The 16,353-nt window shown below is 40.2% G+C and overlaps 1 protein-coding gene across 10 annotated transcripts in view; it reads right to left on the bottom strand.

Annotated features, from left to right (window-relative positions):
• CSGALNACT2 (chondroitin sulfate N-acetylgalactosaminyltransferase 2) overlaps positions 1–16,353 on the bottom strand; it is a 48,270-nt gene continuing 31,917 nt past the window's right edge. For 9 of the 10 annotated variants that reach the window (XM_055275233.2, XM_055275234.2, XM_063637373.1 and 6 more), the window contains 2 exons: positions 10,761–10,842; positions 1–2,047 (listed from right to left, as the gene is read on the bottom strand). In XM_055275233.2, coding sequence (XP_055131208.1) covers positions 1,755–2,047; positions 10,761–10,842 — 375 coding nt within the window. In that variant the 3' untranslated portion in view covers positions 1–1,754. Of the gene's footprint in view, positions 2,048–10,760; positions 10,843–16,353 lie in introns of those variants that run through there. The other variant, XM_063637378.1, reaches the window with a different exon arrangement.

The following is a 16,353-nucleotide window of genomic DNA, read 5'->3' as shown; positions in this document are numbered from 1 at the left end:
TTTTGGTAATAAAATACTTTATTGGTACCATTTAATAAATGTCAAAAACGTATAACATTTCCATTGCTTAGCTTCCATCTCTAAACTTAAAGCTAGTTTAAAAACAACAACAGGAACAAAAGTAAACTCATTTGATTCTCTCAAAAAACAACCTGTAACTTACCTCTGCAAATAATTAAGTTCTCTCACTTTAAATATCATAATTCACTGGTCTTCATAATAAATAATTATAATAATATATAAAAGGAGACAGTGGCCTGAATTATTTTGCAGAGAACATTTCACACATCTTTTAAAAAAATCACTAAAATACCACAACTTAAAACTTGTAAGAATAATTAGGTAAGAGTTATTGTAATATTGAATATAGCACCTAGAAATTTGAAATTTGTAATATTTCAGATGATATGATTTACTGAGAAAAAGAGTAATGATTTTTCTTCAGTGAATTTTCAGGGATTTTCAACATAGGTCTCTTTGAAAAGGGTTAAAAAATTTATGCATACTAGGAATTGACCTGATGGTAACAGATCCATGTATGACAAATAATGTAGTGCAGTCCTATCTGAATATAATTTCTTCTTCACTTTGTCTCATTAATTTATACCTCAATTAAAACATTCTATATGCAAATGATACATTTCTCTAAAACATTCCGTATTTCAGATTTCCATTCAGACTATCTTCCCCTCCTCCCTTTTCTCAAATCAGAGTGATCTTGTGGCATACCATTTGCTTTTTCTCTCCATAATGAAACTCTTTTTCAACTCAAAGTATTATAGTAATGCAAATACGAATGTAGCATATATTAATATATTAGAAAAAAGGATAGTAAATACATATGGATCCATGCCAAATGAGAAAACTGAAAGCAAAAACAAACAAAACCATGCTATGCTCATCTATTCTGAACCACCATGGGAAGACCCTGATAGAGCTGGCTCACATAAACTAATGTTCCCAGACAGAGCTAGGATCCTGTACTCCAACATAATTAAATGTTCTGTTAAAAATGTTTCTGTGTTCTTTTCTGTTTGTTCAAAATAGTTTACAGCAACTGACTACTAATCCTAATCCTGAACATGATAATGTAATAACATTATATTTTAAATCAAGCCATAGATTCTAACCTATTTTCTACTATTACCCATTTGCTTAAAAACAGACTTTCAGGGGTGTAAGCAACAGTAAGTTAAGGAGTTTTTATTTCTACCTTTCTCTTGCTTGATTGGGGATTTCAGATGTGTCAATTAATTATCCTCTACTTCAGTGGAAAAAGATTCTTCAGGCTATCAAATCAAGGAGGCTGACTCAGGGGCAGGCAGGTGAAGATACCCGTCCACACACTATGCTCATAACACTCCATCGCCTCTGTAAGAATATGCTGCTCTCCACCCAACAGTGGCCCAGCACATTCCATCTGCTCCACCTAGATGCAATCAGGACACCATGCAATCCCACACACAATCAGAACATGGGCACCAGGTAGAACTAACTCAAAACAACTTTTGGGACAAACACAAGATTTCAACTTGTCAATTATTCCATAGTGCAGTATTCTCACAAAACAGAGACTTCGTGTTGAAACATTTGTTTTTTCTTCTCACATCAAGTTGAATTGCTAAAGTAATGTCAGAAAGAACATGAAAAATAAACATGTCTTCTCCAAAAGAGGCACTGCATCTGGAAGTAGAAGTAAGGCTAAATAAATAGTGCTGGTTTGTGATTCACACAGTAACGCATTAATTATGATTTCAACCAACAGCTTCGCTGTTTGTCCTGTATGCCTGTTTATGAAGATGCGTCTCTATTTCCTCCCTGAAGACCAGCATTCCCAGGTGGGAGTGAGAGGCCTCATTCATGGCTTTAGACTGGATGCACATGCGGTACTGCTCGGGGGTCAGCTCATCAGCACAGCGCTTTTCATGCCAGAGGTGGAAAAGACCAGGAACCGGAGTCCGAATCACAATAAGGTCACCATGTAAGTATTTTCGATAAAGATGAACATCTTCTCCACCCCAACCTTTCACTTCCATGTCAAATCCACCTGTAAGATCAAAATTCACACTATAAATAACTGCCTATTATTAGCCAGAGCACAGGGAATATATAAAGGTTTAAATGTTCTGCTTCAAAAGGGATGGGATGGTTCAGCACAAAGATAGCACGAGACACGTGGCATGGAGGAGTGACTTCCAGTCACTGGAAGTCCAGTTTTGAGCTGACACTTGGATTCAAGGAGCTCAAGGTTGGTTGTTGACAGTATCAAAATGGGGTTAAATATTTAAGAACACTTTGTAAATTTCAAGGTCCTGTAGAAAATCTACAGAAAGTCAAATAAAGGAGAAGAAAATACAAGTCACCTATAATCTCACCACCATTAACTTTTTATGTTTTCTTTCTTTCTTTTTTTTTTTTTGGAGACAGGGTCTCACTCTGTCACCCAGGCTGGAATGCAGTGGTGTGATCATGGCTCACTGCAGCATCGACCTCCGTGGCTCAGGTGATCCTCCCATCTCAGCCCCCTGAGTAGCTGGGACCACAGGCGCATGTCACCATACTCGGCTTTTTTTTTTTTTTTTGGTGGAGATGGGGTATCACCATGTTGCTCAGGCTGGTCTTGAACTTTGGGTTCAAATGATCCACCCACTTGGCCTCCCAAAGTGCTGGATCACAGGCATTAGCCACTGCGACCAGCCACATTTTCTATCCTTTGAGACACATGCTTTTCTGGGCTATAGAAAAACTCCCCAGAGGGGAAAAAGAAGAAAGGGCCAAGCTGGAGATATAAATTTGAGAATGGGTCCATAGATTATTTAAAGCTACAGGAATGAATGAAATTACTGAAGGAATTTGGAAGGAAAACAGGGCCTAGGTCTAAACACTAAGAAATGCCAATTTCTAGAGGTTAAATAGAGGTAGAGAAAGTTAAGTCAGGAAATGAGATTGAGAAGTGGCCCTAGGTGAGGGAGAAAATTCTGGAAAAGGTGCCATCGTAGTAGCCATGTGAAGGAAGTGTCTTGAGGAAGAAGTTGTCAAGTATGTGCTATTCAGTGAAGAATTTAAAAAGAACAGACTGGACCTGGCAGCATAAATGTTACTTATAAACTTACCCAGAACAATTCTGATAGAGTGATGAGGCAGAAGGCTAACTGGAGTGGGCTGTTGCGGGAAGTCAGGGACCCCGAATAGAGGGACCGGCTGAAGCCATGGCAGAAGAACATAAATTGTGAAGATTTCATGGACATTTATTAGTTCCCCAAATTAATACTTTTATAACTTCTTACTCCTGTCTTTACTGCAATCTCTGAACATAAATTGTGAAGATTTCATGGACATTTATCACTTCCCCAATCAATACCCTGGTGATTGCCTGTCTTTACTTTAGTCTCTTAATCCCGTCATCTTCGTAAGTTGAGGAGGACATATGTTGCCTCAGGACGCTGTGATGATTGCATTAACTGCACAAACTGTTTGTAGAGCATGTGTGTTTGAACAACATCAAACCTGGGCACCTCAAGAACAGGATAACAGCAATGTTCAGGGAACGAGGGAGATAACCTTAAACTCTGGCTGCCTGTGAGCCGGGCAGAACAGAGCCATATTTCTCTTCTTTGAAAAGCAAATAGGAGAAATATCGCTGAATTCTTTTTCTCAGCAAGGAACATCCCTGAGAAAGAGAATGTGTCCCTAAGGGGAGGCCTCTGAAATGGCCGCTTTGGGGACGGCTGTCTTTTATGGTCATAAATAGGGGATGAAATAAGCCACGGTCTCCCGTAGCACTCCTAGGCTTATTAGGACGAGGAAATTCCCGGCTAATAAATTTTGGTCAGACCAGTTGTCTGCTCTCAAACCCTGTCTCCTAATAAGATGTTATCAATGACAATGCGTGCCCGAAACTTCATTAGCAATTCTAATTTCGCCCCAGTCCTGTGGTCCTGTGATCTCGCCCTCCCTCTATTTGCCTTGTAATATTTTATTACCTTGTGAAGCATGTGATCTCTGTGACCCACACTCTATTCGTACACTCCCTCCCCTTTTGAAAATCACTAATAAAAACTTGCTGGTTTTGTGGCTTGGGGGGCATCACGGAACCTGCCAACATATGATGTCTCCCCTAGACACCCAGCTTTAAAATTTCTCTCTTTTGTACTCTGTCCCTTTATTTCTCAGACCAGTCGACACTTAGGGAAAATAGAAAAGAACCTATGTGAAATATCGGGGGTGAATTTCCCCCAATAGTAGGCAGACCCATAAAACGGGAGATAAAGTCAAGACTATTTTCAAGCCAGGTTCAAGCTAAACAACTAACATTTTAAAGACGCAGGGAGAATGCAAACCAGATATTTTTGAAGAGCTAGAAAACTGATTCTTAAAAACCTAGAAAAAAATTCTTTAATTAAGAGTGAGGCTTCCAAATTAATTCTATTTTTTTAGAGACAAGCTCTCTGTCACCCAAGCTGGAGTGAAGTAGGATGATCATAGCTCACTGCAACCTCAAACTCCTGGGCTTAAGCAATCCTCCTGCCTCAGCCTCCTCAGTAGCTAGAACTACAGGTGTATGCCACCACACCTGGCCAATTAAAAAAAATTTTTGTAGAGACAGGGTTGCACTATGTTGCCCAGGCTAGTCTCAAACTCCTGGCCTTAAGCCCTTCTGTCTTGGCCTCTGAAAGCATTGAGACTACAAGTGTTAGTCACTGTGCCCAACCATCTGTTAAACAATTTTCTTTTTTTTTTTTTTTTTTTTTTGAGCCTCCCAAGTAGCTGGGATTACAGGCATGCACCACCATGCTCAGCCAATTTTTGGTATTTTTAGCAGAGATGGGGTTTCACTATGTTGGTCAGGCTGGTCTTGAACTCCTGACCTCAGATGATCCACTCACTTCGGCCTCCCAAAGTGCTGGGATTACAGGTGTGAGCCACCGTGCCTGGCCCGCCAAATAATTTTTATTTTTCAGAGATGTGGTCTCACTCTGTTGCGCAGGCTGGAGTGCAGAGGTACAATCATAGCTCACTGCAGCCTCCATCTCCTGGGCTCAAGTGATCCTTCTGCCTTAGCCTCTTTAGTAAGTGGAACCACAAGTTTGAGCCACCATGCCCGGCTCCTGTCAAATAATTCTATCCCACTTAATTTCACATTAACAGGATGGACAATAAACTGAAGATCTCTGAAAAGTATTAAACAATCAGAGCTTTACTAAATGCTATGTCTGATACATATCAGCTTTTCTTCCTTGTAGATATAAGCTCTTAGAATATTAGAGATGGTACATATACTTAAAACAAATGGGGCATTCCCAGTTTCTGGTCTGGCATGTCTGGAGCTAGGAAGTCATCACTCCATCCTAACAAGTCAAAAGCTGAACACTGAAAAAGCAACAAGTCCTCTTAGGTCTCTCACAGAGAAGTGAGGTCACAGGGTAAACCACCGCCCTCAAAACTGGTGAGACAGATAGGCAGATACAAAGAATTCCAACTTACTGGAGCAGAAATCTCTGTGGGAACCAGTACCCAGGTAGGAAAACCTGAACTGTAATTGACAAATTGCTGGAGGCTCAGGGGAGGCAAGTCTGAGCGTTAAAAATTCCAGGGGGACCCGGTCATATTGGGACCCCCATACTCATGTGAGTTTTACCTCTAGGAGCTCTATCAGGTCCTTGGTGGTGAAGATCAGAGAAAAAATCTCTTAATGGGTCCAGCAGTGGGGAAGGGGAAAAGGTAATCATTTTAAAGTATGCTACAGCATGTTGTCATTATTAACAAAGCCTGTCCTTAGGAGAACTTATTTAACCGGAGCCTAACCTGCTGGGGTTTTATCAGTGCCTAACTGACTTGGAGGAAGAAATCTACCCAACTCCAGCCCCTTCTAGTCATCCTGTCCAGGAGAGGAGGGGAGATTGAGAAGCATGTGTGAAATTCAGAGTCTGGGATACAGGATCACTAAGAGACTGAGACTTACTTATGGGACTACAGAAGACTTCCGCTCCCTCCACACTTCACCACCACATCATCAAAGGCCTATTTATTGCAGTTCCTTTTACCCAGTATATCAAGTCCAACTTTCAACAGAAAACATGATAAAGTATACTAAGAGATAAGAAAAACACAGTATGAACAGACAGAGCATGTACCAGATCCAGATTCAGATACAGCAGGGATGTTGGAATTATCAGGCTGGGAATTTAAAACAACTATGATTAATACGCTAAGGGCTCTAATGGAAAGAGCAGATAACACATAAGATGTGTAATATAAGCAGTGAGATGGAAATTCTAAGGAATTTAAAAAAATGCTAGAGATCAAAAACACTGCGAAATAAATGAATGCCTTAGATGGGTTCATTAGTAGACCGGACTTAGCTTAAGAAACAATCTCTGAGCTTAAGGATATGACAATAAAAATTTCCAAAACAGAAAATCAAAGAAAAAAAATGACTGAAAATAAAATGAACAAAATATCCAAGAACTGTGGGACAACTACAAAAGATGTAACATATGTATAATGGGAATACCAGGAGGAAAGGAAACAGAGAAAGGAACAGAAGCTCCAAATAAAGAGTCTAAGTTCCAAACAGGTGCAGCTCTTTTTCACCCAGCCTACAGCAACAGGGTGGAGGCTCCACTTCCAGGTGTGGCCAGCTGAGAATACTGGGGGTCCTCCTGCCCCTACCCAGTGTCCTGCTCATAGGGCAGAGGTGGTCACTCTGCTTAATGATAAGTGTGTCACTGTCCCCATCCTCAGGGCAAAACCTCATGGATTTTTTCCCAGGGGGAGAGGCAGTCCATAAGAACAAAGTGCTCCAAAGTTCTTCCCTAAGGAACTGACTTTATTTAAAATAGAATGTAGAGAAGTTCAGAGTTTAGAGAAATTCCAGCCTCTTGAAAATAATGGATATTTTGGTAGTAAGCAATTAAGAGGAGGCTGGTAACTCCAGGAGGGCAACAGCTAAACTGTAGGCCAGCTAATTTACTAGAGAGAACCACAGAGAGAGATAGTAAGAATATACCTCCTGGGGTCTGAACAAATTTCAAAGACTTGCTGCAAAAACTATCCCTGCAAAAGGGCCCAATTTAGTAGGGACAGATTATGGAGCAATTTATGTCCCAGAGCATTGTCAAAAACAAGACAGCGATTAGTGAACAGTCAGTGGAGTCTAATAGGAGTGATACCAATGGAGGCACGGAAAGAGATAAAGACAGCCCTGCTAAATCCAATGCCATCCTAGGATAACTGCACAGGCCCTGAGGAACAACAGCAGAGGCTTCATATTGCCAAAAGGTTGGGGGAGGAGGATGAAATAATTTGTTAAAATAGTCCAGCCATGTCAATAAATAAATAAACAAGGAAAAAAAAATCAAGCTGTGGTGGTGGAGGGAAATCAGTATCCAGAGTTGCCACAGTATATTACCTAAAATGTCTAGTTTTCAAAAAAGAAATAATGAGGAATGCAAAGAAACAAGATGTGACATACGCTTAAAAAAAAAAAAACCCAGCAAGCAACAGAAACTGCCTGTGTTAGGGCCCAGACGTTAGTTTTAACACACAAAAATTCCAAAGCAGCCATTATAAGTATGTTCAAAGAATTAAAAGAAGTCACACTTAAAGAAGTAACAGAAGATGACAATGTTTCATCACATAGAGAGTATTAATAAAGAAATTATATATATCAAAAGAACCACACAGAAATTCTGAAGTTAAAAACTATAGTAACTGAAATAAAAATTCATTAGAGTAGCTCAACAGTAGATCTAACAGAAAAAAGAATTAGGGAACTTGGATAGATCAATAGAAATTATGCAATCCGAAGAACAGAGGGAAAAAAGAATGAAGAGAAATGAACAGAGCCTAAGAAAAATGTGGGATACCATTAAATGTACCAACATACATACAGTGAGTGTCAAAGGAGAAAACTGTAAGAATGGAGCAGAAAAAGTATTCAAAGAAATACAGTCAGCCCTCCATATGCATGAGTTCCACATCCCATAGAATCAACCAACATGGTTCAAAAATATCAGGGAAAAAAAAGTAAAAAATAACAATAAATATAAAATTTTAAATACAGTATAACAACTATTTACATAGTATTTACATTGTATTAGGTGTTTTTTTTTTTTTTCTTTTTTTTGAGACGAGTCTCGCTCTGTTGCCCAGGCTGGAGTGCAGTGGCGCAATCTTGGCTCACTGCAAACTCCGCCTCCCAGGTTCATGCCATTCTCCTGCCTCAGCCTCCTGAGTAGCTGGGACTACAGGCGCCCGCCACCACACCTGGCTAATTTTTGTATTTTTAGTACAGACGGGGTTTCACCTTGTTAGCCAGGATGGTCTTGATCTCCTGACCTCATGATCTGCCCGCCTCAGCCTCCCAAAGTGCTGGGATTACAGGCATGAGCCACCGTGCCCGGCCTGTATTAGGTATTATAAGCAATCTAGAGGCGGTTTAAAGTATATGGGCAGATGTGCACAGGTAATATTCAAATATGTATATTTACATAAGGGACTTGATCGACCATGGATTTTGGTTCCACATGGTATCCTGGATCCAATCCCATGCAGGTACTGAGAGATGACTATAATGGCTGAAACTTCCTAAATTTGATGAAAAACGTTAATGTACATATTCAAGAAGCCCAAGAAACTCCATAACCCAATTAAAATGGGCAAAGGATCTGAACAGACATTTCACTAAAGATATACAAATGGCCAATAAACACATTAAGAGATGCTCAACAACATTAATCATAAGAAAAATTATAATCAGTCACAATCAATACCACATCCACTATCATGGGTGATACTAGAAACAAAAAAGACAGATAATAACATGTATTAATGAGGATGTGGGGAAACTGGAACTCTTAAACACTGCTGGTGGGAATGTAAAATGATGCAGCCATTTGGAAAACGGTGTGGCAATTTCTCAAAAGGTCAAACACAGGGTTACCATATGACCCAGCAACTCTACTCCTGGGCATATGTCCAAGAGAACTGAAAATCTATGTTCACCCAAAAAGTTAAACACAAATGTTCACAGCAGCAGTATTTATAATAGCCAAAAAGTAGAAACAACTCAAATGCATATAAACTGACAAATGGAGAAACAAAATGTGGTATAACCACACAATAGAACATTTTTTGGCTATAAAAAGGAACGAAGTACCTAACACATGTCACAACATGGATGAACTTTGAAAACATTATGTGAGTGAAAGAAGCCAGTCATAAAAGGCCACATATTGTACAATTTGCTTTCTATTAAATTCCCAGAAGAGGCAAATCTATAGGAAGTAGACTAGTAGATGCCTAGGTTTGGGTGGAAAGAGGGTTGGTAGGATGTGAGGAGTGATTGTTAATGGGTATGGGGTTTCTTTTTGGGGTGATAATGCTCTAAATTTGATGATGGTGATAGCTACATGACTTGGTTAACCATACACTTTAAATTAATAAATTTTATGATATATAAATCATCTCTCAATAAAATTGTCATAAAAAAGAGATAAGGAACTCAAAGCACTCAAGACACTGAAAAAAATGTACACAAATCTATTTTTGAGGAATAGTGAAATGCTTCTTGCTTAACTAAGCAAGAAATCAAGGAAAAGAGCATCGGTTTAATTTAACGCTCCTTTTATTGTTATTTCCTGATTTTCCATTATTCAAGTGTTACAATGATAAGGAGACAAGGTGGCGGGATTTCCAAAACAAAAGGCTGATTATAAAAATGAATGTGATATGGACCTAGAATGTATATAAAATATATTCTATGACTTCTATGCTGTAGAAAGGTAGCTAGCCCTAAATGAATCAGAAGACATGGAATTAGGTTTTAGCCTGCTTTATTAAACTATTCTTTGCTTTATATTTTGCTGGGTAAGACTGAAGCTGGGGGCTGGGCATGGTGGCTCACGCCTGTAATCCCAGCACTTTGGGAGGCCGAGGTGGGCAGATCGCTTGAGCCCAGGAGTTCAAGACCAGCCTAGGCAATATAATGAAGCTCTGCCTCTACAAAACAAATACAAAAATTAACTGGGTGTGGTGGTGCATGCCTGTGGTCACAGCTACTTGGGGATTGAGGTAGGAGGATCGCTTGAGCCTGGGAGGCAGAGGCTGCAGTGAGCCAAGATCGTGCCACTGCATTTCAGCCTGGACATCAGAGCAGCACCCTGTCTCAAGAAGAAAAAAAAAAGACTGAAGCTGGCGTGGAGAAGGATAGTTAGAACAAATTATTCATGGGCCCTCTTTAGGCTTAGGGGAATGCATGACTAAGGTGTGATTCCAAGATGTGCTAGAAAGGGCAGATCTTCTTTCATTTGTATTAAATACTGGGATTTTGTGTAACAGTTCACCAGACAAGTAAAGGAGGTTTCATCTCAAAAAAATGTGAAAGTCCTTGGTCTAGATAACCAAGATTACTCCCAGCTGTAAAAACCCATGGGCAGAACAGTAAAGTTATAGAGAAAGCTTTTGTAAGAGTACTCTAAACACCTGCAAATATGGGTAACAAGTTAAACAGGTATTTTTAAGAACAGGTGTTTTGATTTTAAAGGAACAAGTAAATATTATACTTTATGACCTCTTTTTTCCTATTCAAAACATTAATTATAAACTTACTTTGCCTTTTGTATATCCAGTTTCTCTTTTTAGCTAACCTTAGACACTCATAATTTAGTAGGAAAACACTCAAATCTGAGACCTTTTAGCAAAATACCATTAAGTCTGGAGTAAATAAAGTCCTATCCTTAAATGTAAAGTATACTTACCAATGGTCAGGAAATCTGAACGATACTGACAAGTCATTCCAAAGCCAAAATCTCGCCAAAAGCCAGAATCCTTTTTGTGAACCTTAGTTAAAAAAAAAAATTTAATTCCATAAGAAGCAGAAGTTTTAATCAACGATGAAACAAATTATTTTCTAATGTATACTTTTTTCCTGTCATTTATGTGACTGATTAAGGATCACATGCATTTATGTTATTAAATCCTTACAAAACAAATAAAAATAGAACTCAAAGCCTGTACAAGGTGCAAGCTGAGGTTACTAATAATCATTGTGGTGCCTGACTTCAAGGGGCTTACATTCTAGGACAACAGTTGCATAAACAAACTGTAACACACAGGATCAACCTTACACAGTAGACTTTATCTGGTGCCTACTCAGCATCCATTCCCCCAACCCCCTTCCTGATTGGTACAGTTTTGTTCTGGTAATTACCTGGCCCTGGGCAGCCCATGAATTCTGGGAAGCTGCTGTCACCAGCAGATTCAGAGTGGACCATGAGTCTCTATACTAGTGAGACAGTCTCACCCCACTTACCATAGGAACTGGCTCACTAATAGGTATTTGAAAAAAATCAGGCCAAGTAGGTAAACCAGGGAGGTTGTTGGGAACTTTGGAAAACAAAGCTCCCTCGTTCTTCTAAGAGACTCACTAGAAAGGACACTTGGTCGTAGGGGAGGGTGAGCAAACGATGGCCTCTGGCTAAATCTGGCCTGCTGCCTGCTTTTGTAAATAATTTTAGTGGAACGTAGTTGTGTTGATCTGTTTACAAATTGTCTATGGGTGCTTTCACAGTGCAGTGGCAGAGCTGAGTAGTTGCAGCAGAACTGTATGGCCTATAAAGATTAAAATATTTCTTATCTGGCTCTCTACAGAAAACATTTGTTGACCTCTAGTGCAGGATGCAGCTATGAAAGCTTGGAACTGCCAAAGTCCTTTTCTACCATGTGAGAAACCAAGCTTTAATATGAGGCTGTCACCACTGAAGTCTAAGTAGAGAAAGAAATATAAAACCAGGGCATTGATGACACTGAGTCCTTGGAATCACTTCTGCTTACAAGTTGAAGCCTGATAAACCTCTTTCATTTTATTCATACTTTCAACAAGTGTTTAATCTTTTGGATATGGTTCTAGTAACTGGGGCTTAGCAGTAAACAGAGGTGACAAAGTCCCTGCCATCAAAGCGCCTTTGTTTGGGTGGGAAAATAGTAAATAAATAAATACACATTTTAGGTGGTGATACATGCTACAAAGAAAAGAGGCAACAGCTATAACTAGGGATGGGAAGCTGCTAGTGTGTGCTACTGTGGTATGTACAGAAAGCAAGAGTGTATGGATGTGGAATGTGGAAAAGATTTAGGTCAGAGACTTCACAGAAGTCAGCAAGTGATTGAATGGGCAGGAGTGGGGAGTGAAGGAGAAGGATCAACCAAGATGACAGCAGGCTTCTGTCCTAAACAGTGGGTATGTAATTGTGCCATCCCCAAGATGAAGCCCAGAGGAAGGGCCAGCCCAGAGAGGAACAACATGGAGTTGGTTCTGGCCATAATGAATCTGAGTGATCTGTAAGGCACCTACACAGAAATTCCTGCAGATAGCAGGAATATCAAGGTCTGCAGAGGGGACAAATTTTGAGAAGAGTGGGCACAGTCTGAAATTGCTGCTGTACAGAATAGGAGAATCAACAGGAAAACACATAATGAACCAGGCAGCCCTGAGGGCTCAGCTCAGATTGGAGCTGATGGATGAGGTTAGCATTTTTCTTTTCCATTTTTTTTTTTTTTTTGAGCTGAGGGGGAGAACTTCTTCCCCTTCTAGAATGTAAAGCTCCCTGAGGGGAGGACTTGTGGATTCTGTTCACTGCTATATTCCTAGCACCTAGAACAATGCCAGGCACATGGCAAGCCTTCAATAAATACGTGTTGAATAAAGAAATATATATAGAGACATAATTTTAGTGGCAAAATGAATACTAGACTCTATTATCCTTATTATTTTGAGACAGAGTCTCACTCTGTTGCACAGACTGGACTGCAGTGGCACAATCTTGGCTCACTGCAACCTCCACCTCCCGGGTTCAAGCAACTTCCGTGCCTCAGTCTGCTGAACAGCTTGGATTACAGGTGTGCACCACCACACCCGGCTAATTTTGGTATTTATAGTAGCGACGGGGTTTCACCATGTTGGCCAGGCTGGTATTGAACTCTTGACCTCTGGTGATCCACCCACCTCAGCTTCCCAAAGTGCTGGGATTACAGGTGTGAGCCACCACTCCTGTCTCTAATATTCTTATCTCTTTGTTAAAATATAACCCTGATACAAAGTATTAAAAAGCAAAACACCCACTCTGACATCTCTACACCATGCCAATTCTGATTACATAAGTACTATAACTTTGTAACTTAGTTTCTCTAAAAATTCTTCAAATATTATCAGACTTGGAGAAAGGAATCATTGGTTTTGTTTGATTTTTAAAGCAACACATTTTCACAGAGGAAAGTAGAAGGAAAATCAAATTGTCCATAATCCTCATTGTTAATATTTTCTTGCACTGTTTTATCTGGCCTCCTAAGCATGTGGGAGATGCAGTTATCCACACATAACTTATATACCCAAGCCTTGGCCTCTCACAGAATGCCAGATCCCTGTAGCCAACTAGCAACTTGGCACCTCCCCTTGGATGTCTGATAAACAACACATGCCTACTATGGCTCCAGCTGAATCCCGATCTCTCCTCTCCCATTCCTTTCCTTTGCTAATTTCCTATATCTAATCCAACAGCAAGCTCTGTCAGCCCTATCTCTGAATCATATCCATACTTTTCTCCGTAATTATAATACACTGTCACCCAAGCCACAATCATCTCCCCTTGTCTACTGTGAAAGCCTAACTGGCTGCTGCCAGCTAGAGCCACACACAATCCATTCTCCCTCCAAAGGCTTTCCAACACACTTAGCATAAAATCCCAATGCCTTCCAGAGGCTTAAAAAGCTCTACATGCCCTGGCCCAGCTATGTGCCCCTCACCGGCTGTGCTCCAAACACCCTAGGAAACCCAGTAGCTGTTCTTTCTGCCTAAACCACTATCCCCCAATCATGGCCTAGCTGGTTCTTTCCTGTTCTTTAGACAGCTCTGCTCAACTTCATCTCAGAAACACCTTTCTGACCAAACAAGCCACAGAAACCACGTAGTCACTCTTTGCAACTCAGTCTGTTTTAATAATCCACGTGGCATGTATTATCTGATTTTACTTTCTGTCACCTCCTAATAAATAAAGATCCTCACGAGCAATAGCCATATCTGTTAGGGTCTAAATGTCAGGGTGCCAGTGGTGGATAGTGCCTGGCATCAAAGGGACTCTCAATATTTGATGAATATAACAGAGGCAGTGTGTGCAGTGGACAGGGGTGGAGGCTGTGGAGCCACATCACCTGGCCTCCTGGGCCTACTCAGGCCAGTGTGTACTTGGACAGGCACTCAACTGCAGCACAGCTGTGAAAAATGGAGCAGTAACAGTATATACCTCAGAGGTTGTTAGGAGGATTAAATGAATTAATGTGTCAGCAAAACAGAACAAGTACCCTGCACATAGTAAGGGGTTCATAAAAATATTAGTTATTATCATCATTCAAATGTTACCTAAAATATAGATACGCTATTTCCCGCTTTTTAGCTTTACATTTTCCTCTTCATTTACACTGCTGTATTTACATTTCACACTTTCCTTGATATGCAATATTCACCACAGAATGTACCATAATTCAATTTATCCTTTTATTATTAGAGTTTTGCTTGCTTTTAATGTTATCAATTTATGCATATTACCATCATGTGCTCGATTACTTCCCCAGGAAAGACTGCTGGGGGTGGAAATTACTGGATTGGAGGGGTGAATCTGTTTAGAACTCGACCCAGAGAACGGGCCTGAATCCCCAACAGGAGCGACAGAGGAGCTCCCATCCCCCAGTCTTGCTCACATGGCTTTGCTTTTTAAAAGCAGTGACCTAACAGCAGAAACAAAGCATTATACTGCTGTTTTATTTCTAGTAAGGCTATTTAAATATGTGAATTATCAACTGTCTTACCCATTTTTTCCTTCTCATTTACTTCTAATATAGCTTTAAACATCAAGGAAAACAAGATTTTGTCTTTTAAGTGAGGAGACTGAAGCTTAGAAAAGTTAAGCAACTTGCAAAGGTTACAAGTGGTGAAACTAGAACTTGAAGTGCTTAAACTTAAGTTGCTATGCAACACCTAGAATGAATCAGCATTCAAATCGTTCTTCCCCTATAACCCTCCAAACCAGGCAAGAATATTAGCATGCTTTGGCCGGGTGCGGTGGCTCATGCCTATAATCCCAACGCTTTGGGAGGCTGAGGCCAGCGGATCACAAGGTCAGGAGTTCGAGACGAGTCTGGCCAACATGGTGAAACTCCGTCTCTACTAAAAATACAAAAATTAGCTGGGCGTGGTGGTGTGTGCCTGTAATCCCAGCTACTTGGGAGGCTGAGGCAGGAGAATCGCTTGAAACCGGAAGGTGGAGTTTGCAGTGAGCCGAGATCATGCCACTGCACTCCAGGCTGGGCAACAAGAGCAAAACTCCGTCTCAAAAAAAAAAAAAAAAAAAAAAAAGAATATTAGCATGCTTTTACCTTCCCTTCACGCTTATATGTTGACTTTATTTACCTCTTCTTTTTGTTTGCTTTGAATTAATTTTAATATACAACCTTTTATTTTGGAATAATTTTCGATTTACAGAGAAGTTGCAAAACAGTAAAGAGAGTTCCTGTATACCCCTCATCCAGTTTTAGCTTCCCCTAATGTTATCATCTTACATTGTTGTGGTACGTTTGTCAAAACTAAGGAACCATCATTGCTATATTACTATTTAACTCAACTCCAGACTTTATTTGGATTTCACCAGCTTTCCCTTTACTGTCTTTTTTTTTTCTATTCCATGACCTAGTCCAGGGCACCACATTGCATTTAGTTGTCATGTCTCCTTAGTCTCCTCTTGGCTATGATGGTTTCTCAGTCTTCCTTGTTTTTGATGAGCCTGACAGTTTTGAGGAAGAATGGTCAGGTATTTTGTACAATGCTCCTCAATGTGGGCTTGCTGCAGCTTTCCCTGTGACTGGACTGGGGTTCTATGTTTTTGGAAGAGGACTGTGAGCTAAAGTGTCCTTCTCATTATGTCATGTCAGGGGTACATGGTATCCTTTGGTTAAGGTGTCTGCTGGGTTTCTCCTGTGAAAAGTTTGGTTTTTCTTTCCATACTATGTTCTTTGAAAGTGAGTCCCCTAGTTCCACCTACTGGAAGAGGGAGTATCTACATAAGTTATCTGGAATTCTGTAAGGAAGATTTGTCTTTTCTTTCCTATCTAGTCACTCGGTATTTATCTGCTCATTCACTCACTCATTTATATCAGTATAGACTCATGGCTATTTATTTGATGCTTTGGGTTATAATCCAGGTTTAAGTTATTTATTTCATTGCTCAGGTTGTTCCAGCTTGGGCACTGGGAGCTCTTTCTGTTGGCTCCTGTGCCCCTTTGACACATTCCCCCTATCTTTTC

Source organism: Symphalangus syndactylus, chromosome 4 (assembly GCF_028878055.3).
Source record: "Symphalangus syndactylus isolate Jambi chromosome 4, NHGRI_mSymSyn1-v2.1_pri, whole genome shotgun sequence".
Taxonomy (NCBI): Eukaryota; Metazoa; Chordata; class Mammalia; order Primates; family Hylobatidae; genus Symphalangus; species Symphalangus syndactylus.
The sequence above is the reverse complement of the archived record's forward strand: the minus strand, read 5'-3'. Positions and strand labels throughout refer to the sequence as shown.